Raw genomic sequence first — 25,864 nt, 5'->3', positions numbered from 1 at the left:
TCAGAAAATGTTTATAGCTCTTAAACAAGCATAATGCATGCACAGATTGTAAAGGTTTGTCTCTTCTGGATCTAATGAACCTCAGTTTCTTGTGGAAAGTGGATAGTGTCAAATTTGTAGAAAAGGTTAAATACCGATTGTTCTATTTTTTTTTAATTGCTGAATGTTACTAAAATGATGCTTCCAAACAACAAATAGACACAGAGGGACATAAATTAATAACAAACTTTTTTTTCTCTGTCTTAGGTTTGCAGAGTTCTTATTTACAGAAGAATTTAAGTCTGGTTCCCGGGCACTAGAAAGCATATATAGTCTGTATGAAGGTTTTTCAGGAACTGTGTGTTTCCTGACTGACTTGCTGCAACCCAACCAAGCCGAGTTTCCTCTCTTCAGTGTCTTTGTCTAAAGACTGGTGTTCTCCAGGGCCACATCCCAGAGGTAGTGGGAGAGGGCACCTGCAGTTCCACTTACTTTTCAAGACAGGCTATTTACAAAACAAGACGGGGTACCACTAATGCTAGCCTTAATGCAGCTGGGAGTCAGATCAAAAACAACACACTGGGGCTTGGGGGTGGGAAAGTGTGTGGTCAAAATAAATGGGTCAGGGGGGAAAAAATTGGGGGAGCTGATTGAATCTGGTGTTGTAGATATTTATCTAAGTATTCAAGTGAGGGAGAAAGGGGCATTATCAAACTTTTAATTTGGTGGAAAAAAAGGCAAGCTAGAATTGCAGGGATGTGCAAAGAAGAAACAGTGATGCAGCCAGTAGGTTTTAAAAAGGGTCCTGCAAAAACCATTCATGGAGCAATGCACTAATTGGGGAGGGTGTTGTAGACATGTCACTGCACTTGCCAAAGGCAAAATCTGGAATTTTTTATTTAAACCACATCTGCTAGTTTTAGTAACATATATTAGGAAAATCTCTATCTTTGAGCTCTTTGGTCCTCATGTAATGCATATAAAGGCAGTTTCATAGATAGCTGTGTGTTCAGGCTGCAGTTTCACAGTTCCTTTCAGTGGGGTCTCATGTGGGTAAATGAGCACTGAATTGGACCCTTCCTTTTAGAGCTCAGTCTGTGGCAAGGAGCTGGTCTCCTTTCTGATCTACTGTAACTGTGTCATGTCTTGTCAGTACTTTCCCAGTCACATGGAAGCCATGGAGAAGACTTGGATTAAAAAGTTCTGTAGCAAGGATACAGCAGGCAGATGCTTTCTTCATGGTACAGCATTGCTAGATAAGTATCATTCAGTGATACAAAAGCTTCCTTTAAAAATTAATTATTTTTAGCAGCATTTCTGAACAGTACCCTAAGTGTTTTAGACGATGGAAAACCTATTTTCCTTGATGAATTCTTCACTATGAACCCTGCAAAGTGATTACAATCCTGGGATGGCATGTTGATCCTCAGAAAAAAACAGATAACAAAATTCAAAATTGCTTTTTTTCCTAGTTAGCAAAATAATGTATATGCCCAAATGATTTTTAGCTAGAAAATAATTTATATATAAATAAATGGGTAGCTCAATACTAGTTGCACTGGCACATATAGTTGCAATTATATGCTGTTTTCTATGTATTAGAGATATGATGACATGGTACTTGAAAGCTAAAGAAAACACTAACATAGATTTTTACTTAAAATAGAAAATTAATATCTGTATTTAAAATCTATTTACTACTTATTTATTTTTATTTATGTGGGAATAATGTCTGTAAAGACAAATCGGGAAAACCAATATGTTAAAAACTGAAGTTAGAAAGAAAAAGCTGCTGTACATGCACTGCCAAACAATGCAGTCCCTCTTCCTGCATTCTCAGCTGGAGGAGATTACAATTTCTTTATTTTTAATGCCTAATGGATTAAAGTTCCCATTTCATTTCAGTGGGCTTTGATCAGGCTATAAGTTGGAGCTTGCAGTCCTTCCACATTTTAATATAATAATCCCTTCCTGCTCTTGCCACTGTTATTTTAATAGATGGCTTGCATTATTATGAGCTGCAGATAAGGATTTCTGTTACTCTGTCTTGCACTGTGCGGCTCTAATTAATTACTTAATCATAGAAATAACCATATTTCACTGATGAATAAAGCAATGCAGTTCTGTATCAGTTTGTCAAGAATTTAGGTATCTTTTAGTGAATGGAAATGTTAAAACTCTATACATTTATGTGTTTATTAAAACACATTAGTTAGAAGGTTAAATTGGTCTTTTAAGAAAGCCACTAAAGTCACTTGGTTACTCTGAGCAGTGGGATGTGTGCACACAGAGGGATGAATTCCATAGGGAGGGTGTACACATGAGACTGGATCAAAAAGTCAATGGATATGGGAGTGTGCTCTGCCCAGCCCTATGGAAATGCTCCTGTTAGACCAGAGCAAAGTCAATTGCCACTAGCAAAGATCCCAAATCCATTAGGATTTTTTATCTAGTTGGTTCCTGTAACACATTTGGCTCCTGTATTTCATAGCTTCTTAACCTTCTTAAAGAAAAGTTTAAGGAAGGTAAAACTTGGCCTATCCACTTCTTTTAAATGGGATTCTTCACAAATGCCAGGATATAAACATTGAGTTCAGTGTTTTTCCTGTGTGTCTGTCTCTTTGTAGAATTTCTTCCAATTCACATTCAGAGGAGACTCTGATCTTCTCTGTGTTGTGATCAACCACAGACGCAAAACAGATCTCCTGTCCCCACACAACCATTCTTTGTATAGTAAGCCACATGTTTTGGAGAGAGAAAGAAAACAGTTATTTGAGTAAGAGTTAGTCCATTCAACAATGAGAAAACTCACAGAACCACCCAGTTTTTTAAATCTAGATCCAAAACATCTCTTCAGGTTATGTGAGTTCAGCACTGACTCTGGCAAGGGCAGCACACAAGCATCCATTCTCCTGGGATGCATCTGGTAAAAATCTTGGAACATATTTGTTCATCTCTTTCATCAGACGTGGCAGTTTGAGCTCACTCTCAGAGATTTGTGGCTTTTCTTACCTGACCTGGCTGGGTTAAGGTGGTTTCTAGATGTGCTGCAGTCACAGCTTCTGAACACAGTGCAAATACACCCCAGGGTTCTTGGGAAAATGGTGCTCCTTAAATGAGCAGGGGTTTTTTTCATCTTTCCCCTCTATATTGTCTTACCTGATTTTCTCTCTGTACTATATATGCTGTTACAAATGTGCTGTTGCAATCTTTATTTGTTGCTTTTAAGACATTGACAGAACAGCAACCTGAGTAGAGCTGTCAGCACTTTCCAGTGTAATAAAAAGTAAGGTCCTCTGTGTACCCTTCTTCCTGCTTTGAAAAAATCAATCTTGCAACCTTTGCTAGACATTCTCCATGGGATGCTGTCTCCTCCTGCTCCTGAATTGGGCCCTTATGGACTGAAAAAGGTATTCCTGAACAGATTCTGCCCTGGTGCTGTGACAAAAGACAGTTGTGGGAAACTCAAGAAGCCTCTTTCAGGGTGTAAAACACAGTAACTACATCATGTTGGCACATTAGTTTCTTGGCTGTGTTTAGTTTCTAAAGTGTAGGCAATAGGAATTTAAGTGATATAATAGTATTTCTGATTATGCTGTTAAAGCAAAGAGGATGCATTATGTGGGTATTGGTGCTTATTTGTGATGTACCTGTGTTTGTGTGGTGCTATTTGTGAGTAAAGCTGTAGATTACACATCTGTTTAAGGAGCTATATACTGTTCATGACTTTTAGCCTGCCATCCACAGATTACTGTCAGGGAATAATTTTGAGGGAAACTAGGTCTGTAGTGTCCAGATTAATTAATTTCAGGATTCATAAAACCAGATGAAATAGATTTTATCAACAGTACAGTCTAGCAAATACATCTTTATTTCTACCTGCTACTCACAACTTTCCTGTGCCACTGCTTTCAATATCTGCTTTGTTTGCATCATTGTTGCCTTCAGTTTCCCTGTCTTTGTTTCCCAACCAATGAATAACTTGAGGAGGCTGAAGAAGCAGCCCAGGTTTTGCTTAAGCAGGGTGTTCCACTAACTTGCATTACATTATTTTATGCTCCCAGATGGTCTCTTCTCACTGGTTGTGCCATATCCCACCTGCTAAAGAAAAATCATTATCCTGTGTAACAACTGTAACTGTTGTTTTTCTTCATTAAATAAAAGAGAGACTTTCTAGGGAGCATGGTCACTTCTGGTGTTTCAGTTCTGGTAGGACAATTGAAACCAAGTGAAATGGCTAAACATTCCAAAATACACTTTGAAATAGTTCTGGGAAATATACATAAGGGAATGCAAGTAAAGGGATCACCTTTATTGCTCCTCTGTTAAATTAAGTAATGCCACTTTGATGTTCTAATACTGATTATATACGGACATGGAAAGAACACGACAAGAATACTGATTGGTTTTTTTAATACTGTGGAAAAAACTGAACCATAAGTATCTGCTGTATTCAGAAATGTAGAGGGGCAATATATGCAAATGGAAACTTTGATAAGCAATCAAGTTTTGGTACTCACAGTTTTCTGCATACACAGTTACAGCATCTGCCAGCATATTGCATGTTTTATGCCAACAGTGACCTATTTTAGTGTATGCATGCATTGAGAATATATCCTTGTTCTTTGGATCTCTGAGGTCTGCCAAGTAAATCTCAGGTGCAGTAATCTTCCACATACCTTGAATATTCACTGGCATGAGTGCATATTCTAATCTGTAGGAAGATTAGTATATCAGGACTAAAATTGCCCTATAGATTTTCAAAGAGTAATCTTGCTCTGAAGAACTGACAATTGCTGGCTGGCAGCACAGCCTGAACTGCTCTGAGAAGACACTTCAGTTTATATAAATATGTCTTAGACTAAGCAGTAGCAGCAGAAAGCTAAATTGAAAAGAAATACGAAAATGACCAAAAATCCCACTCTGAGGGGAACAACATACTTCAAAGCCATAAGCCAAAAATGCTCAGGGCCCCCAAAACAATACAGTAATTTAGGGGTGTGAGTAGGCATTTTCCAAGGGAATAGCACAGTGTTTCATGGCACAGGTAGTGGTAAAGCAAGTACTGTGCAGGTTTCAGCTACCTTGAACAGCACTCCATTGCCATTATAGCAAAGTCATCATATGTTAAAAAACATTAGCCTGTGAAGGAGTTGCCTGTAGCTGAACCTACTGCCTACTCCTATCTTTTAATGGAACAGAAGTGATGTGCACTCTCCATGATAAGGCAGTTTAAAAATTACATTCAAGAGGCCAGTAACACCAACTTTTCAATCTGCCTTTGAATTATTAAACTTGACTAACTTTTACTGTCACCATTGGTCATACACCCTGTATATTTGAAATTCTACATCATTCTCTCAAAAAAAAATAATTTATAATTAGCAATCTGCTTGAAAATACATAAGGCCATATTTATTTTTAATGCATAGAAGGGAGTTCCTCGGCTTTGTTCATTGCATGACTCAAAGACAATATTGGAGGCATTTAGGTCAAGTACAGCAATACCAACTAGAATGGCAGAAAGTTAATTAAAAATTCATTTTGCCCAGTGGTATAATGATATTTGAATACAAGAGATTTTAGTGTACTGATATTTAGCAACAGCATTATATGACTATGTAGAAGTCCTTAATCAATTATATCCTATAGGGAATAGAAAACAGATTCTAGTCCAACATATGTTTTTACATCATATAGAAGAGAAAGGCTGTTGGACCAGAAATTTAACTCTGCTTCCACCTTCATTACCATGACCACACAAGAGAGAAGGACTTCCTTTAACAATGGTCTGGTTTTGCCACTGAATTTACCTCCTGCACTCATTTTAAGGGCCTGATAGGCCACCTGCTGATGTCAGTGGTGAACCTCCACTTGATTCTAGGCATGTAAGTTAGCTCCTTCCACATGTGTGAAACAGGGGTAAAACTATGTCATTCCAGACCCCTACAAACTTTCCTTTACACAAGAGTCCCATGGAATTAGTAAGTCTTGTTTGCATAGTGTGAGGAAAACAAAGATGTTTGCATATGCAGGGCCCTATTTGATAACAAATTATATACATTTTATCTCAATATCTCTGCAATATACGTGAATACCAATACAAATAAAAAGTACAGGGAACTTAAATGGCATTATTTCATGTCTAGTTTGTGTTGGTGAAACTTGATTATTCAGCATATTCCAGTGTGTGATGTTCATTCCTTGAGTACGTGCCACACCCTAGATTGGTTTCTCAGTGTTACAGCCATTTACAGCCATGATGTGGTAACAGGCCTGTAGAATCAAGGTTGATTTGATTCTTTAGAGATGCACCTTATTGTTTGAAAGCAGGACCCCTGCTTTTCTAATATTTTAAACACTGTGATCTTTCAGAATGTGTTTATTGTATTAGTTTTGTATTGTAGATTATGATAGAAACTAGATTTTATAGCTTTTTAAAAGCAGTGATAATACAAAGCTTCATAGTGGCAGAACAAACTGTGTATATCCATATTATGAATATTAAAGCTGTGATTATATTTTGCCTTAAATAAAAGTCCAACCTTGAACAGTATGATTTTGCATTGGATTGTTTATTTCTGTACTTATCTTTCATAGTGCTGGCAACTCTTCCTTCCAGAATAGTCATGACTCAGTGCTCCAAAAGCTTTTCAGTGGTTATCAAAAGTAAAATAAATCATTTTAGAATGAGATAAATCATCCAAGCTGTACACAGTGCTTAGCTAAAACACCTCATGGTAGTTTCCCACAAGGCAAGACAGATTGCTTTTGGCCTGTAGATCAAAGTTTCCCACCCCAGGTATTTGTTGTTAGTCTGCTTAAATCTCAGTTTTCATGGCCTCTTGCCTTTCCAGAAACACCCCTCCATTCCCAGTGAAGGACATAAGCATTAAATTAATCGAGGCCTGCCCACAACAATGTTTCCATCTTTGTCATCATGAGCTGAGCTCAACTTGAGCTGAGCAATGGGACTTCAGATTTGCCAGTGCAGTAGTTAAATAAATGGCCACGTGTTTATTGGCATTTTTTGTGCAAATCTCGTGACACCCTAAATTGCATTAAAGAACAGTAGCAGTTAGGCAGAAGTACCCAGTAGCGTTATCCCATTAGTAACATCTCAGACTCTTTATCTTGCTGCCTTCTTGTACTCCTGTAGGTCCCAGGTCCATAGCTAACCCCCACATTCAAACCCCCACATGCAGATCAGCAATTACCTGGGAACAGGCAAAGAGAAAAGAGATATATCACCAGAGCCAGCTGAGCATGAACCAAGCACCTGCACCAAGAGGAGGAGGGAAGCGATGAGCGGAGACTCTTGAGCCAGACAGAGGCACCATCTGCCAGCCTGGCTTGGTACCTCAGTTTTGTTTCTTGCCAGGTGCTCAGGTTTTCATGGAGGGACTACAAAGGCTTGTCTTTTCCTCAGCACCTTGTGCTGCTCATCCATGCAGGCATCGGTGATACTGCTGGGGTGACCATACATACCTCCAGAATTTTGGTGGCAAGGGAGAAAGGATCCTGCTGGTGAGGGGGAAAGGCCCAGGGAGAGCACGTAAATGCTGCAGGTCAACAGCTGCTGTCACAGCTTAGGGTTCTGTGGCCCAAAGAACCTTTGAAGGACAAGGTGTGGCAAGCAAGAAGAGACCCAGCTAGCAAAGTGCTAAAAGGGCACCTCTGACACTGCCACAGTTCCCTGATCAGAGAGACTGAGCTGAGTGCAGCAGGGGAGGCTCCCCCACACTCACAACTCCTTCTCTGCCTTTTATTTGTTTGGTTTGGTTGTGGGGTTTGTTTGTTTATTTATTAAATCATCTCTCAGCCTTTATTGTTGCACAAGATTGTTTTCTTCCTGGTACAGGCTTTGCCCTCGCCTGTTCCGTTCAGATCTCTCTCACTCCCTACAAGTCCCTGACAGGAGGGTGTAGCCCCGTGCGGGTCAGTCTCTTCTCACAGGCAGTGATAGGACTAGAGGGCACAGTCTTAAACTGCACCAGGGGAGTTTAGGTTGGACATTAGGAGGAATTTCTTCACAAAAATGATGATTAGACATTGGAACGGGGGCTACCCTGGGAAGTGGTGGGGTCCCTGACCCTGGAGGTGTTTCAGGAAAGCCTGGACGTGGCACTCAGTGCCATGGTGTGGTTGTCTTTCCCAGCCTGAGCGATCCCGTGCTGTGTGATCTCCCCAGCCTGAGGAAGCGCCCTGAGGGGCACCCGCTCGCCCCTTCCCACCAACCCCCTCAGCTCGCTTCTGTGGCTGACGGCTGACGGACACACCATGAGGGGCAGCTCCCCGGGCACCGCCAGGGAACCTTCCCTCGCTTCCAGCCCGGTCAGGGTCGAGCCCCGGCCAGGATCCAGAGCCGGGCAGGATCCGAGCCCGGCCAGGATCGACCTCCGGCCCGGATCCAGGCGCAGCCTGCAGAGGCCGCGGGCCGACAGCGAGCGCGGCGCTCCCTCTGGCGGGGACTGGGCCCTAGTGCGCAGCGGCTGGGCGGGCCGGGCTGGGGCGGCCGCTGCGATGAAATTCCCGGGCTCCGTCCTCGTCTCCCTCGTCCTCTTCATGTCCGAGACGGTGGCCGCGCTGTGCCTGAGCGCGGGGTACCGCGACGCGGGGGACCGCATATGGCAGACGCTGACGCTGCTCTTCGCCCTCCTGCCCTGCGGGCTGGTGCAGCTCAGCCTGGTCTTCATCCACCGCGACGTGAGCCGCGACCGCCCGCTGGTGCTGCTGCTGCACCTGCTGCAGCTGGGGCCGCTCGTCAGGTCGGTGAGTCTGTGCCGCCTTCAGCGGGACGGGGGCCGGGGCCGAGCCCGGGGGCGCCCCGAGCCCCCCGGCCTTTGTGCGGGGCGGGCGGGGCCGCTCCCGCTCTGCACCGGCCGGAGCCCGAGCGCGTCCTGCCGCAGCTGCGGGAGAGCGGCGTCCTCCGGGAATCCTCGGGCACAAAACTGCAGTCACCCCTGGGAAAAGGGGCTCAGCCCTGCCGGGCCGAGGGGAGACGAGAGAGCCCCGCTCTCCGCTGGGTGTCCATCCCTGTGGCTGCTTGCAGATGGTTGTGTCTGTTCGCTGCTGCCTCATCCACAGCGCTTTGCTCTCTGCTCACTTCCGAGAGACAACGGGAGATTATTCACTCGGTTTCGAGTTTAGAACAGCGATAGTACCCATCCCATCTGTGCGTCTTGGAACATCAGTGATGCTCTAGTTTGTCTCTTCTTTTCAAACGTGAGCTTCCTGACCCAAATTGTTTTGGAGATATTTTCCTATTCCAGTTCAATGTCTCGCTGAAAATACCCTTAGAAAAAAAAAATCAAAATATTTAGATGAAAAGTGTGTGCAACTCCAAAACAAAATGTTTCATGGAGGCATTAATTTTAAATTTATATTCAAATCTTTTATTTAAAAAGAAACGGAATTAAATGCAATGTGTCTGTAGTAGAGGCTAGGAGAAGTATTACCAACTTTTTGAAATTCCTGGATAGTGTGTAAAAGAAAGATTTGTTCACATTAAGACAAGTGAACAGTTTGGATGTTACAAATTATCTTACACCAAACACTGACTTCTATAACCATGCATGGATTTTTTTGTTTGCTTTGTTAATATTTTAAAGATGTTTAAGTTACGGCTTAACAATTCTTAAAGAGCTCTGATTTTCTAATAGCTAATAACAATATGCTTCCACATTCTTGGAACTGAAGGGAGGAACCAAAGAGAAAGAAACTATCAAAAATTAAGTACATTACTTTTGTCAATATAAATCAGTTTCTTGAGGTCAGACAAGGAGAGAATAATGTCAATCTAGAATATGTGATGAAGCAGACAAAGGATTTGAGCAACAAGAAGAAATGGAAGGATTTTCTTTTTAATTATATGAAAGCAACATAGATTTATATTTTGACTTCAAGCACCAAACATGACTTGACTTTCTGTTTCTTTCTCAACATCAAGTTTTCTGTTTACAACACAAATTTTATCTTGTGCAGAGTGCAGTTCCTGCTCTCTGGTGAACTCCCAGCTGCAATCACTGCTGTAAAACTAGTGAGCATATGGAAACCCTCTCCTCTCCTCTAGTGTGTTGCCGACTCTGCACTTCTTCCTTTCTCAAAGATTTACAAACTTTAGCATTTCCAGGAGGTTTGAAGATGTTCTGGATGTGCTGCAGCATAATTGTGCCATAGTCCCCATGGCATCATTTAGGCATGACAAAGTGATGTATGTTGACCTCTCTCTAAACCCAGGATACCTGGAATTATAATTACTAGTTAAAATAGGGTAGTACATTCATGCTACCTGAAAAACTTATTTTCTGCTGAAGGCTGGAAGGACTCTACAATTTAGAAGTTTCATACAAAACAACCTCTTTTCACTTTTAGGGAAATGTGTCAGTTTGTAGGATACAGCACAAAAGTCTGGAAAGGCGGAGTGATCTGAGACAGTAAAATGTTTTGGGTTTTTTTTCCTTCCTTGTCTTCCTGGAGCTAAAGATTGTCATATCTGTTAGAAGAGGAAACTGATTGCTTCCTGTCAGATATAGCTCTGCACTGTAAATATTGTTTTCAGCACACAAAAGACTCTCTTTTTCTCTGCTTTGCACAGAAGGCTTTCCACTCTGTGTGGACTGACATACACACAAGGCTCAGGTGACAGCTAAAAGGCAAAGTATATTTTGGTTGTATCATCATTGCTCTATGGATTTCACTTTTTCTAAGCTGAAAAGGACCATTATCCTTGGAGGCATTTTCCTCCATCCTTGTAGGTAAACCTCTGCTCCTTTGCTCCAGAGAATCCTGCTGCTCGCTGTCATCTGCTTTCCTTGAGTGAAGCCCGGCTCCATCCTTCCTGCTGGGACCCTTGTGCCTCACTGGCACAGCCCAGGGCTGCTTAGGGAGGACTGGGTCAAATTAGGTCAAATAGGACATAGACAGCAGAGCCTCCCCAGGCTCTGTCTGCTGTGGCATGGGAATGAAACGTTTAAGAACCTTGAGGCTGTGTGTGATGACATGCTGCAACAGAGGGCTGGCAGCTTTGGCTGGCTTTAAAAGAGACTTAACACCAACTTTTTAACTATTTCTGGTTTGTTATGATACAGAATAGTCAGGATTTCTCTGTTCAGATTTAAATACTTGGATATCAGTGCACTGCTTTGCCATCAGCCCATGCGTGTTGTGTGGGTTTCTCTTCATCGTCTTAAAATCTAGATATTTCCCCCCCGCCCCCTTCCTTTTTTTCCTTAAAAAAAACAACCTTTAAATTTTGGGGAATGGTTTGGAAATATCTTGGCAGGGAAGGAGGGTATTGAGCCTTGCAAGCCAAATGATTCAGCCTATTTTGAATCATCTGAGTGATGGGAAAAAAGTACTTTCTCTCATAGAACCTTCTTGCATGCCACCAGCTTCCCCAAACACCCACACTCCACCTGTTCAGGAGGCACTTGCTGTCCTGCTGCTGCCACTGGAAGGACTAAAATTAGGTAGCATTCCTCTTCCTGGAGAGGACTTTTGGTGTACTGTTAATGTACCCTCTTTTAATTTCTTCTCCCACTCCCTAGGAGTTTCTCTATAAATTCGGAGCAATTTGTAGAGCAAAATTCCTATCTCCTTTAGAGGCCTGGCTGTGATCCTTTGGATGCAGGCATGCCAGAGGCTCTGCAGAGACTTGGCTGGAACAAAGTGACTGCAGGTTTCTGGGCATCATGTGGGATTCCTGCAGTATTTCAGGTCAGTGCCACTCCTTATGAGTGCACTAATTTGTCTGGATGCTTAGATGTATTCAAATAGGTTTGGTTTTGGGAGGACTTTTTGTAAAAGGAGATTATTTTACCACATTAAGTAACTTAAAACAGAAAAAAATACTTAAAACAGTAGCCAATGTCAATGAGAGGTTGATTATTTTTGTCTTTTCTCTAGAAAAGGTCACGGTGAGCTTTTTAGCTCAGGCTGCTTCTGTGCTTGGGCTGGTCTCTTTGTTCACTTCATTTGGATGGCACTTGTAGCACCAAAGTCATCTTGAGAATTTAAGTGCTACATAATTACTGGATGTCATTTTGCTGGTGTACTGCTCTACACTTCAGGATTTCTTCAAAGTGTAAATAACCCCTCAGAGAATCAGGCAATTGTTTAGGTTTGAAAACACCTCTAAGATCACTGAGTTTGAGTGATAACCCAATACCACTGTGTTCACCACTAAACCACGTCCATGAACGCCACATCCACAGGCCATTTGAACATTTTTAGGCATGGTGATTACACCATTTCCCTGGACATTTATTCCAATGCCTAACTGCCCTTTCAGTGGAAAAATCTGTACTAATATCCACCTGAACCTCCCTTGGACCAACTTTAGGCCATTTCTTCTTGTCCTGTCTCTTGTTATCTTGAGAGAAGAGACTGATTCCCGCCTCACTACAACTTCCTGAGGAGCTGTAGAGAGCTATAATGTTCCCCCTGAGCCTCCTTTTATCCTTACTCTTCATGATAGGCACCAGAGAACCCCCTATTAACTTGTTTTCCCTTTTCAATTCTTCAACTAATAAAAGGATCAAGAGCTGAAGTGCAGATTTCCAACAAACTGACTTGGTCAGTCGGGGCTTACAGTCACACACTGGTGTTGGGACCGTGAGTCTGCTGGATGCAGGAGTTCCCTTCCACCTGATTTACTGAAGGCTGTACTGAAGTGGCATCATCAAAACCAACCGGTGTGATCCTGGCAGGAATTCCTTCTGGTGCCAGCTTCATGGAGAGGGAAGTTTGAGTGACTGCAGGTGTCTTTGGAACTGTGTGAGGAGATGCAGTCAGGGGAGGGCTGGGTCAGCAGAAGGATGAGCTCTTTCAAAAAACATCTTGAGTAAATATAACAGGCCCCCTATATAGAACACTAATGACTGTTTTCCTCGTGTTAATAGGACAAGGTTATAAACAATTGATTTTTTTTTTTTTTTTTTAATGAGATCAGGCTTTGTTTCTCAAAGCATAAGGAGAAACAATTACCTGTCTATGTATCATGTAGACAGCAGCACAGCAGATGTAGGAGGAAGCTTGTATCAAACTGCCAGAGGAGCTGCTGTTATGGCCAGTTTGACCCTGTAAGCTGCAGGAAGTAAAAAAAAAAATTTAAAAAGTCAAATTTTTCTATAGTCATTCATGTTTTGGGTGTCTAATTCTGCAGTTTGGAATCTAATAAGCTCTAATGGTGCAGGTACTGCTTCAGTGACACTGTACAGAAGCCTTGTCTCTCATGGGTAGTCTCTCTTTGCTAATGACCTGCTTAACAGTTCAAAATAGAACAGGTCTAAAAACTTCCTCCCTTCCTTGTAGAACTTCATTGGCTGACCTCACTGTAGGACATCCTGCTAGCTCAAAACTTTACAGCTGTTGATGCACCACCCTCTTTTCCAGATGGGAGGAATTTGTCTAGATTCTCTGCAGGCAATTTTCTTTCCTTTATTCTTGAGCAGATGTGTTAGGTGTCCATGGTGAGATGAACCGAAAGTCAGTATGGGTAAAAGGTAAAAGACTGAGTGAGAAACAGGTCTTTGCCTGATGCAGGTAAGTAAGTCTGTAGCACTGATAAGTCTTTTTCACACTTCTCTGAAGAGAAGGATTAGTAAAATGTAAAAATTAGAGAAATCTGCTCATACATTTGCAGTGGGTATGTGTGGATAGGTCTCAAATAACTGTTTGTTCTTGGAGTGCCGGTTAGGTGTGGAAAGTTCCCTGTTTTCGTTGCTTTCTCCCTCTTCACACCACCATTATTTTGCCTGTGTTCCAATCCCACGCGTCCATGATTAAAAGAGGAAATGAGGTGCTCACTCTCAGCAAGCATGTAAGTGTAGGATTATTCCTCCTACTTAATGTGCAGAAGACAAATGTGTTGCGGCTGAATCATTCTTTGTGGGCACCATCAGGATGCCTGAAAAAGTATGGCTCTTCTTTCTGCCAAGATACAGCAGTAGGGGAGAAATTCATACCATCCTTTTCTTACCTCTTACTGTAGATCTGACTTTTTTTCCTCAAAGCAATTTTAGTTCCTTCAGAGCCTGTGCTGTGGTTGTCAGTGCCTTACATGCAGAGGAGACAGCTGGCTGCTTGCCTTCTGTTCTTGACACCATGTGAGGGCTCTTGAAAGAGCCCTAAACATCATTGCAGGAGATGGATTGTGCAGAAGTTGGAATCTCTCACTCCTGTCCATCTGGAACAGAGAAGCATCTGGAGCAGAGCAGCAATGAGGGCTTCTGTGGAATTCACTATGCTGCAGGAGCTTGTTACTGTGGGAGAAAGCTGCCATGAAGCAATCCCCTTCTTGCATTGTCTCTTAGTTGTATTTCATGCTAAAAAAGAGAAAGCCAGGTAGTTCATTTAAAGACAAGATGGCCCACCCCTCACTACTTTACAGGCAAAGTCATAATCTGACACAGCAACATGATCTGCATTGATTCTTCATCACAGTTCTGGACCCTTCTCACCTGGATGGACATTCAAGTTCGTGTGTCCCTCCCACATTCTATTCCTTAAACTTTTAGATTGGTGCTTGTTCTTTCTGGTGTGTCAGCTGCCAGTCTGCTCCTGTTCAAAGCAGTTGCTTGGGCAGTGGCAGCAGATGGAATCCTGAGTGCATTTGTTATTTGTCCCTGAAGGCTTGACTTCCAGAAACACTCTTGCATGGGACTAGAAGGGCCTTAGAGAAAATGGGCATCTTTATCAATGTAATCTGAATGCGTGCATATAGCATCTTTTATTACTCCGTTGTTGTGGTAAAAGCCCTATTTGGCTCTAAGGTTTGCTCATCAGACCATTTCACATTATGTTTGCTTTTCTGTATGGACAAAAAATCCCCATCACAAACAATATATTGCTACTTAATACCCAGCTAGTAAATAAAAATCAAATTCCTGCTCCAAAACCCAGTGTTTGGTTGATTATAATGTTTGCTATTGTCAGTAGTTTCATAAATCTGATTTCTTTAATAGGAGCACTACATATTTTTTAGATGGGTCCCTAGACTGTATCTGCTTCTAATCACACACAGCAAGAGTTCACAGCCTGATGCTGAGATCCAGTTTTCCATAATATACTCAGACTTGCCCTCGGTTCAGGGTGAATGCACAGCTGTGAATACTAAATGAGAAAAAATGGTCTGGGATCTTTCTTTTTGGAATAAAATCAATTTGTTGGTTTCAGAATCTATGCTGGCTTCATAAAGCCACAGTGCTTTGTTAGTTTTGCACACTTTATTTTTGGCTGTATGGATTCTTTCATGTGGAACAAGATTAACAGGGAGTGAAAAGATTAACGAGGGGAAGACAGAAAGTCACCTCTGTGAATGGAGCGTCCAGAGCAGCGGGAATGTTGAAGAGCTTTAGTCATAATGATAACTGAAGCCTAGTGAATCAGGAATAGTACTACACAATCCCAAAACTGCTCTTTATCTTGAGTGGTTGAAACTTGCTAGTGGTCCAGTTAGAGGAAAAAATGAAGTAAAGTTTATTAAAATAAACAGAAGTAATTTTTTCCTTTCTTCTCCCTTGGTTTGGCTCCACTGTGTTTAAAGTATGAAGAGCTGCAGCAACTGGAAACACTGCATCTTCTTACTTAGAATCTTTTTTGTGAGATTACATTAATATTTCTTTAACAGTACAATAAATGTAAGTACACTCTAAGCTCCTATTCTTGTGCCTTTTTTAAAAAATTGTGATTTCAAGGGTTGTGAGGCTCAAAACTGCTCCTTTTCACTGCTGTGGCATGTTACTTGTGTTTTGAACCATTGCTTGGTAAAGTTTTGAGGTATGTGAACCTCCTTGTACCCTGAACTTCTCTATTCAGGTGTTTTAAGGCAATGATATGAAAAGTGGGTCTATTGCCATGTCCCATTAGCACATCACAGATGTATAGATAACAAGAAGTAAACCCATGAAAATCTGAAGAAACACACTTCCAATCTGGGTCCTGGGTCTGGCATCCTTGTAGTGCATGAGCAGTTTTAAGGACTTCAGTGAGACACCAGAGAGCAAGGGCAGCTCATATAAAATGATTAAACCTCCTCCCAAATCTGAGTACTACAAGCAGCCCAAAGGGCACTGCCCCAAAGGGCAGGTTCCTGACTTCTAGTAACATGTAGTTCATATTTTAAAGAATGAAATCTGTTATATTCCAAGTTTACCAGGAGGAGAAAACTTACAGGCTTTGCTCTATGAAAAAAATGGCTTAGGATTTATTATGTAATTGCTTAAAATACCAGGAAGTGGGGAAACCTTTCATTCTTTCATTTTCCCCTGTTACTCTATCTAATTGTTTGCTTGTAGGTGTGTGGAAGCCTTTTACATTTACTTCCGTGCTGACAGAGTTGAAGAGCCCTATGTCAGCATCACAAAGAAGAGGCAGATTCCCAAGGATGGGTACTCAGAAGAAATTGAGAAGGAAGTGGGACAGGCTGAAGGCAAGCTGTTCACACACAGGTCTGCATTCAGCAGGGCCTCTGTGATCCAGGCATTCCTCGGCTCAGCGCCCCAGCTCACGCTCCAGCTCTACATCTGTGTCCTGCAGCAGGAGGTCACGGTTGCCAGAAGTAGGTAGAGCTGTTCTTATGATCTTTCTGGTGTTTGGGTAGGAGGGCAGTCAGTTTTAGCTGCCCTGCACAAGGACCAGGCATTCTGCAATGGGTTTCATCTCTGTGATAGCTTTCAAGTTTGGTGATGTTGCTTTCAAGTTTATATTGTCATGTTTTAGACTGTGACACCTTCTGTAGCAAGCTTGGGTTGCTATAAAAACACTGACCTGATAAAGTGACCATTATGGTATGAGAGGGAGGCAGCTGGAGGGACTAAGCTGTCTTCATGAAGAAGTTCAAAAAGTTACCTCCATTCCATTTTGGTTTTTGAGCAAAACTTTCTGGAAAATTCCTTGGGGTATACTGTTTTTTCATGCTGCCTTAGGGATGGTGTACTTTCAGGAATACAGTTTTAAATATGAATTAAGTACATTAACTACCTTTACTTGTGCCAGACTCTGATTCTGGAATCAAAAGGCAGGACTCAGTAAACTGCTGTGCAGCTGTGGTCATCTCATCTCTGGACCCAAGCTGTTCAGCCTTCACCAAGCAGTGCTGCACAACATCACACTTACCAGTACACATCACTCTTACTGTGGGTTTCTGCATCTTGCTTCCATTTTCTAATGGAAGCTCACTGCTAAATGGAGAACCCTGCTGGTCATGGGACCAGCAGCTTTTCAGTGTAATAAAGGACTTTGGCACCTGTGTGAACTTGAAGGTGCGTTTCTACTGAAACACTAAATAGCTCTTGTTGTATCTCTAAGGCCCTGAGACGATCTTTAGCAGCTTCACAGCTAAGGAGACTGAGACTGAAGTGATAAGTTAATAATTGAATTAAAGTAAAATATTAATAATAATAATAGTAATAATAATAGTAATAGCAATAGTAATAGTAATAGTAATAGTAATAGTAATAGTAATAGTAATAGTAATAGTAATAGTAATAGTAATAGTAATAGTAGTAGCAGTAGTAGTAGTAGTAATGAAGGGGATAAAGAGGGGTGAGAGAGATGGAGGGAGAGAGAGGGAGAAGAATAAAGCCCGAGAAGGACAAGTGAAGCCCAAACCATCCCCCAGCACCTATCAGCCCCTCCCAGACAATTTCCCCTGGTTCATACACTGAGCACGATACCAATGGTATGGAATATCCCTCTGGGTAGTTTGGATCATCTGTTCTGGCTGTGCTTCTTCATAGCATCTTGTGTACTTCTTCACTGTCAGAACATGAGAAACTGAAAAATCTGTGACTTAAAGCACTGCTGAGCAACAACTAAAACAGTGTGTTATCAAGATTATTCTCATATTGAATCCAAACTCAGCACTGTATCAGCTACTAGAAAAAAAATTAACTCTACCCCAGCCAAAACCAGAACATCATAGCAGTAATTTCTTGGAAGACATTACTCCTTCCAGTTCCTGAATTCTTCATAACTAAGGTAGGTCCCTCGAATAACCATGGCATTTGTGATGTGGGATGGTGACAAAGTGATTGAATCCTTTGTTGAACAGTGCAACTAGCAAAATCTCCAGTCACTTTGCTGTAGATGGCATTTACTTGAGAAAGGTCACTATATTATTTTATTTTATTTTATTTTATTTTATTTTATTTCATTTCATTTCATTTCATTTCATTTCATTTCATTTCATTTTATTTTTGGTTTTGACCTTAGTGGTCATGATTTCCAAAGAGAACTCCTGTGTTCCAGATGATCAGAGAATTGCTTATTTCATAATCATTTGTAATGCTGTATTGCTTCTAGCTTTTTCAGTCACTGCTGAGATAAGTTGTAATCACAAACTATGTGACATTCCTTGGGTGAAATGACCAGAGATAAGCTGACCACCAGAGAGTTTGGTGAACCCACTTGCAAGTGCAGCAGTTATTTCATGCTTCCCAGGAGCATCTCCATACAGATGTAATTCTAAAATACAGAAATGTAAAGAAAAAAAAAAGTTTTAGGAGCAATGTTGATGTCTGTAAGAGCTCATTCATCATAAAAACAAGACTTCTAACCATATCCTTGGTGTGTGTCTTAGCTGCTGATATAATTGAATGACTGAATTATATGAATGAAACTTCCTGCAATCTCTTCATCCAGCCAGCCCAGTTCTTGTTCCACACTTCAGATGTCTTCAGTTTCTCTATTCTTTGACACTGGTCCTCCAAATTTCAGGCTCTCTTCCATTTGCATCTTGTATAATTATCACTGTCTTGTATTTTGATTTTCACATGTTTTTTCTTGTCTCCTCATCAGTCTGTTATTTTTCTGGATTCTTACATACCCTGTCATTCTGAGTAAATTCTGTTCAGGGGTGATGAGGTCAGTATCACCTGAGAACCTGAAGCTGTTTACCATCATGCTGGGGGCATGGCGTGTCTCTTTCAAATCTGTTTGAAACTCCTTATTGCTTCCGGTGTTGGTTTGAGCACTTCTGAAAAGAGCATGCATCCTTGCCTAGCCCTTTGCCAGCCAGGGCCATGCTGCATATTCCTTGTGTGTTTCATGGCATTCAATAATTTCTCTGGATGTTTTCTTCTGGATAATTGGGGTCTTGCCAGTGTCTGGCATTCTTCAAAACTGTAATTTCACAGTCTGCCAAGAATGTAAGATCAAGACAACGAGAGAACTGCAAAAGCTGGACCAACTCTTGAGGTTAGTGATGAGCGACATAAAGCTTTGGTGACTGTCTATCATGAAAAGTGTAAAAATGTTTGATGTAATACAACATTGGAAATCCACATGTATTAGCCTAATCAGAGTCCTAGCTCTATTTTGTATACATATAACTATAGTATCTATAATAGATTTCAGTGGTACCTGTGAGGAGTAGAATTCACTGTCTTAGCAGTTTCTGAAGTGGGAAGGACCAGTGCTTGTAAGGACTTCAGGTGTAATAACAAAACACAACAAAGTAAATCAGTACCTCCCTGGATGACTCTGTGGATATCCACCTGTAATTTTTAAGAAGAAGACAGCCTTTTGGGAGGAGGAAGGAAGAAGAGAAATGCCACCTTTATAAGGACTGTTAGAGGATTTGGAACTTGTTCCAGGGGAAGGTATTTTGCCTTTTAAACTTACATTTCTTTGCCAGCTCAGGATGAGTAAAAGCAACTGAGTTGCTTTTCAGTTTCACTCTCTAATTTCCCTTAGTGGTTCCTTCAAATGATCTTTCTCACGGAGTTAATTATGTTTGAACTGAAGGTTTGGTGGCAATAATGAGCTTTTAGGAAAGGAGTAGGACTGGACTAGTGTATGCTAGTGACCAGAATCAGCATGACCTATTTTCTATCAATGGAGAAATGCCTCTTTTGAAGGCTTGAGTTCATAAGACAGGTTTGAGATTAATATAGATTCCCTAAGGTGAAACTGGGGAATAAGATCAACGTTTCAGCTTGTCAAAGCAGAAAGCAAGCAGAGTTCCAGCACAGCAGCACTCAGTCCCCAGTGGGTACATCTTTATCTTCCTTTAACTCTGAGAATATTCTTTTGCTTCATTAGCTGCTGGAATTTATGTTCTTTCACAGCCCAAAACTACAGGAAGCATTTTGTAAAAAAGCATAGGACATCAAGCAATATTCTTGAGTGAACTCACCTTCTCTCCTGCTTTCAGCGGATGCTTTTCCAAGATGTAACATTTAGAAATGCCCAGCTCTATGTGCCTTTTTGCACATAGGTTTATTATCACATGCTTATTTTAAGTCATTATTAGAGACATTATTCAGTGCTGTAAAAAAGATGTTTAAAAACTACTGGTTACCTACTACCAATTTCAAAATAAACATTTTCAGAGAATATATGCAACACAAAACTGGCAGTACAAAATTACCATATAAAATGGTAAGTGATTCTCACCTTACTGAGTGCCTTGGAAAATTAGATATAAAGACTTAATTAATTTCCAAAGTAATTCAGAGGTGTTTGTGGATCATAATGGAAAAGAGATTAGCTGAAGTAATAGAGAAAATTCTCTTAGAAAGCTGTTAGAGATCTTAAAATACACTTATTTATTTCAAAAGATTGCTTAGAAATTACTGACTTATAATTAAGAAAAAAGCCCAAACCCTGATAATTTTGGCAATATAGGTATAGCAAAACAGGGAATCCAGTTTATTTGTAGGATATTGACACACAAACTAATTGAAAGCTGCAGAAAACACTGGTTGCTAAGCATTGCAAATGTAATTGACATAATTAAGAATTCCCAGCTCCGATTATTTTATCTGATGCAGTATCAGCTATTCAGCATGTTCATAAAATTTTGAATAAATATTTATATAATTGTGTATGCAAATTCTAAAAATCCTGTAGGCAGTTAGCACTTTGTTTATTCTCTGTGTCCAGTATTCATGTACATTTGTCCCTACTTAATACGGGAAGACAGGATGCCCTCCTGCAGTGCCAAGTAACATCTGGTCTCTGCCTTCACTTTCTGCAGAATTTAAATGTGAAACCTTCCTTTCAGGGATTCTGGGTAGGTGGGAGGTACTGTAAATTGACCTGAACTTAAAGACATTTTTAATAGGAGTGTTTTTTTAAATGCATGATACAAATGGGTGTATAAAGAAATTTGATGTATAGGAAAACGCAGTGCAGACAGGTGAGTAAATATCTCTCTACACAGAGATAATGTGGACAGTGCTGTGTTTAAATTCCTTCAGCTTTCAGTTTTAAGCTGTATCACATAACTTTTTTGTGATTTGCATCAACACAAAGCTTCACAAGCACCAAGTTATCTGCATGTCCAAGTTACTCCAAAGTTTTAGCTTCTGTTTTGCAGTTTTTCATCTGTATGGGAAGGGAGTAGCACCCCTGTGCCTTGTACTGTAGGAGTTTGGGAGCAAGTTGGACACTCTTACAACTGAGCTGTGGAATTACCAAGGACAGCCTGCGTATGAACGGCCCTTGGCAGGGGGAGAAGGAGAGACACTTATCATTGCTAAGTGCCTTCTTTTTCTTACATACTTGAATATGTATCAAACAGGACCCAAAACAGGAGGTAGGATTAGAGTTATGTGTTGGGTTTAACTGAGGTAATTTCCTTCACACAAGTATAGGCTGGGAATGGCTCCTGTGGCATTACACCCTGCTGGGAATGCCCAGGAGTGCATGATGATGACTGCACCTGCACTCCCCTGATGCAATGTCTGCTGCTAAACTGAAGGTCCTGATTTGTCTTTTCTCTTTGTAGGTATTTTTATGGTGCTTTCTCTCCTGTCGATTGTTTACGGCGCCTTACGCTGCAACATCCTGGCTATTAAGATAAAGTATGACGATTACGATGTCCGTGTGAAGCCTGCTGCCTACCTCTGCATATTCATGTGGAGGAGCTTTGAGATCGCCACACGGGTCACTGTGCTGGTGCTTTTCGGTTCAGTCCTTCGAATCTGGGTTTTCCTCATCGTGCTACTGAATTTCTTAGGTCACTTCTTCTACCCATGGATTCTCTTCTGGCTTAGCAAGTCACCATTTCCTGAGAACATAGAGAAGGAATTGAGCAGGGTGGGCACTACCATCGTCCTGTGCCTTCTCACGTTCCTGTACGCTGGCATTAACATGTTCTGCTGGTCGGCAGCGCAGGTGGAGCTCAGTGACCCTGACTTGATTAGCAAATCCCAGAACTGGTACCAGATGACCGTGTACTACATCGTGCGGCTGATGGAGAACGCCTTCCTCCTGCTGATGTGGTACATTTACAGAACAGACTTCTACCTGTATGTCTGCGCCCCAATGTTGTTCCTGCAGCTCCTGATAGGGTACTGCATGGGCATCTTCTTCATGTTGGTGTTCTTCCAGTTCTGTCACCCGTGCAAAAAGCTTTTCTCTGCCAGCATTACCGAAGCTTTGCTGTCCTGTTTCAAGATCCTCTACTTTATTTGCCAGCATCACAAATCCACTCTACTGAAAGGCAAGGTGGCGATGAAATCTCCTGAAAATACCGATGAGGCACGGGGCAGTAGCAAGACAATAGATTCTCAAAACAGGAGTGTTCATCAAAGTGTTTCTTCCAATGCCTAGTACAACTGGAAGCAAGTAGGTGCCTTTGGAAGGTGGCAGATCACCTGCTGGGAACATTGTGTATCTTAGACATTGTGTCTTGTGGGTAGGATTTCTTTCTTGCAGGTGTAGCACTGCATGATGGCTGACATGCCTGTTTTTGTGGAGAACAGTGTATGAGTATTTGTGTCTGTGTGTGTTTGTGTATGGAGAGCAATCGTTGTTTGTAGATTTCTATTTCAGAGCCTTTTTGCACATAGATTTATTGTCACATACTTATTTTAAGTCATTATTGGAGACATCATTCAGAAACTGTCCTGATGCTCATCTTACTCAGGAAGTCTAAGGATGGAAGGCAATGAATATTATTTCAGATAGGGTGTCCCATGGCATGCCATCCTAGCATGGAAACAGAGCTTAGAGCTGGACTACGTATGGACTGTAGCTGTGGTCTGTTTTGATCAAATTGTAGACTATTTTACACTCTAATCAGTGTAATAAGATAATACTTCTCTCAGTGGTAGAAAAATTGGACTTGCACAATGCACTGTAGTCTGGGTTGCCATGAAACAGCCGATTTGCCAGCACTGACAGGGAAATGTGACTGTTACTGAGGATGTATAAAGAGGGGTTATTGGCTTTGCACTGTTTCACCCTTCATGTTTACTGCTTGTTAGTAAGGGAATTAAATTTTGCACATTAATTGTGATGTTCTGGAATAGCTCATTTTTCTTTCATTATCATTTCTTTAATACTTTGTGATGTTCTGGTGTCAGGGTGGTGTTCACTTTATGTAAATATCTAGAGGCTGGGCAGACAGTGTGTACCAGTCATGTAGGTGCTCTCCAGTGCACATCTCCGGGGAGTGATTCACCCCATCTCAAAATGTGGTGATATGAATCACTCTCTGGAGACCTGTTACTCAGTGTTAACCAGATGCCTTCACAATTAGTTCTGACTATCCTTCCTAAATCTTCCTTTTGGATGGCTGAAGTCAGAGAGATCAGCACTACCCTGATTGTCAGGGTTTGGTAGTGCACCGAGTAGGCAGCTCATTGACTTCTTCTACTGGGATAGAAGATGCTCATTCCTTCTTTTTGAGCTGTGATTTGTTATGATTAGTTTAATATCATTAATTCAAAACCCTTTGACTTCTTTACCTCAGAAGTATCACAACGTTGAAGTCTGAAAGAGAAAATGGAAGTCATTGACTTTTTGTTCTCAGCAATACATCACCACAAATAAAAGTGTTTCAGTATTTTGCAAGTTTCTGAGAAAGCTTTAGCAGATGAACACCCAAGAATTTAGTGAAAATACACAAACCCATATGTATTTTCACAAATTAAGTGAAAGCTTTTTGCACTTTGTTTGCTTAGCACGTTCCTAACATTTCCTTTGAGTGTTACACATTATGGCTGCTCATGGAAACAAATAATTGATGACCCAAAGCATCTCCCAATGTCCAAAGCTTAGCCTCCATTCTGTCATCATGCAGGATGTGAAGCTCTTAATAGGGATGACATCATCATAATTGTTTTAGAAGTGTCTCAAACTCAGGTCTGGGGTCATTTATAATGAAATATGTCACTACTGCAAAGACATAACATGCTTTTATTTTTTTCTTTACTACTGTATAAATGAATGTCTTCATATTTCAGATTTATTACAGAGTTATGTTTTCATTTTGCTTAATATGTGTCTGTATATGGTATGTATCTGTAGATGCCATTAAATTATTGGTGGGTGGTAATGGGATTTTTGGCCTGATTTTGCCTTGGGAATGTAACTCATATTTGGGGAAGACACCAAACACCTCCATTCTAATTTCTCAGAGGAGAATCGAATAGGGAAGTGACTCCTTGAAGACACGACTGTGTTTCTCTGTACCTTTGTATGTAAAAGTACAGCATAGTATTTCTCTGTACTTTTCTAGATGTAAAAGATTATTGCTTTTTCTTTTCCAGTAGTGAGTTAAAGGAGCAAGGGAGAATGTAACCCTTTATTCCAAAACTGTGGAGTTCAGTCCACAGGCTCAAGTTTTCTGATGTTCTTAGCCAAAACTGAGTATGTCTTTATAGCTGGACACTCATCAATATCAATAATCAGGGAATTACAATGGCTGCCTATCTACAGATGTACCCAGGTCTGAATTGTTAGTCTTTGGAGGAAAACTTAAAAAGTAACTCCATGTGTAGAAGTAGTTCATATTTAAAGAGAGGGCACAAAGCAGGCTTTGGACACCGTCAGTGGTGGTGCAGTTGTGATTGTGCCATTTGGAAACAGTGAAAGCTTCACAAACCTCAGCCAGGTTGGTGCTACAGTGAAATGTTGAAGTCAAATATAGGAGAGTTATAGAGCCAGGAGCTCAGAATGAATACACAGAGTGAGTATCATTAAACCTCACAGACTACTGTATATGCATATTTAGAGTGTGTGCCATATTACTTCTTATTTTTATACCAGTCTCCTGAAGTGCATGCATAGGGGGCTGAATATTTAAATCACTGTCATGAGAGGGGAAAAAAATACTTTATATGGGTTCTTCTACTGTCCTATGGTTTTGCCTTAGCTGTGCAGAATAACCAAATACAGTTCCATCACTCCACCAGCACGAGGGGCTGTTGCCTGTGCAGTGCCTGGTGTCTCCATGGCCCGGGTGGTTTATCCAGCTGTGCTGCCACTGCTGGTAGTGGAGGGGAGTCACAGACACAACGATAATGTGTTGGTCCAGGGTTTTGAGGGAGCAGCTGATTTTTCTGAAGTGTGCTGTAAAGCTGGGAGAGGCCGTTTTTCTCCAGATAATTACTGTCAGAGGGTTTTGTTATCGGTACACCCAGTGGCTGCGTGGGGAGGACAGTACGAGCTACAAAGTCTGTCTGTGTATGAATGAGTGATCTCTTGCTGCAAGTTCACTGTGCTTTTTCTCTCCTCTAGGAATGTTAGAGGGGCCTGTGTGTTCCATCGAAGGTTTTAGGGCTACTGCTGAAAACTGTGCTCTTTTGAGTAATCTTGAGTCACACAAAAGATGGCTCAGCAAGGATTATTTGTGTATTATAAGAGTATGCAAGATCTGACATATGGGTTTTCTTTTATACTTGTAAAACAACACAAATTAAAACGTTGAAACTATCCCTCAAGTTGTGTTGGTGTCAGTTCTTAGTGTGCTGCTTTCAAGAAGTTCAAAGTAAAGGTAACAGAGCACAGTGTCATCTGTCACCACACAGCAGCAGAAATGTTTTCAAGAAGACCTGACAGAAGAATTAATCTGTGATTAATTATATTAATTAATAATTTACCCCCACACTTGCATTGCTGTTTAGCAGAACATTTGGTAAGAGGAGGG

At 41.2% G+C, this 25,864-nt stretch overlaps 2 protein-coding genes across 2 annotated transcripts in view; both read left to right on the top strand.

Moving 5' to 3' along the window:
* LANCL3 (LanC like family member 3) overlaps positions 1 to 6,535 on the top strand; it is a 35,855-nt gene extending 29,320 nt beyond the window's left edge. The window contains exon 5 of the mRNA XM_023923455.2: positions 247 to 6,535. Within this exon, the coding sequence (XP_023779223.2) occupies positions 247 to 406 (160 nt within the window). The 3' untranslated portion in view covers positions 407 to 6,535. The remainder of the gene's footprint in view (positions 1 to 246) is intronic.
* XK (X-linked Kx blood group antigen, Kell and VPS13A binding protein) lies at positions 6,527 to 25,658 on the top strand. Its single transcript, XM_086879758.1, has 3 exons — positions 6,527 to 8,747; positions 16,278 to 16,540; positions 21,716 to 25,658. Exons 1-3 carry the CDS (start codon positions 8,260 to 8,262, stop codon positions 22,540 to 22,542), a joined length of 1,578 nt encoding a protein of 525 aa, XP_086735884.1. The 5' UTR covers positions 6,527 to 8,259; the 3' UTR covers positions 22,543 to 25,658.
* The last annotated feature ends 206 nt before the right edge of the window (positions 25,659 to 25,864 follow it).

Source organism: Cyanistes caeruleus, chromosome 3 (assembly GCF_971803275.1).
Source record: "Cyanistes caeruleus chromosome 3, bCyaCae1.hap1.1, whole genome shotgun sequence".
Classification (NCBI taxonomy): domain Eukaryota; kingdom Metazoa; phylum Chordata; class Aves; order Passeriformes; family Paridae; genus Cyanistes; species Cyanistes caeruleus.
Note: the sequence above shows the minus strand (reverse complement) of the source record. Positions and strands in the feature narration are given on the sequence as shown.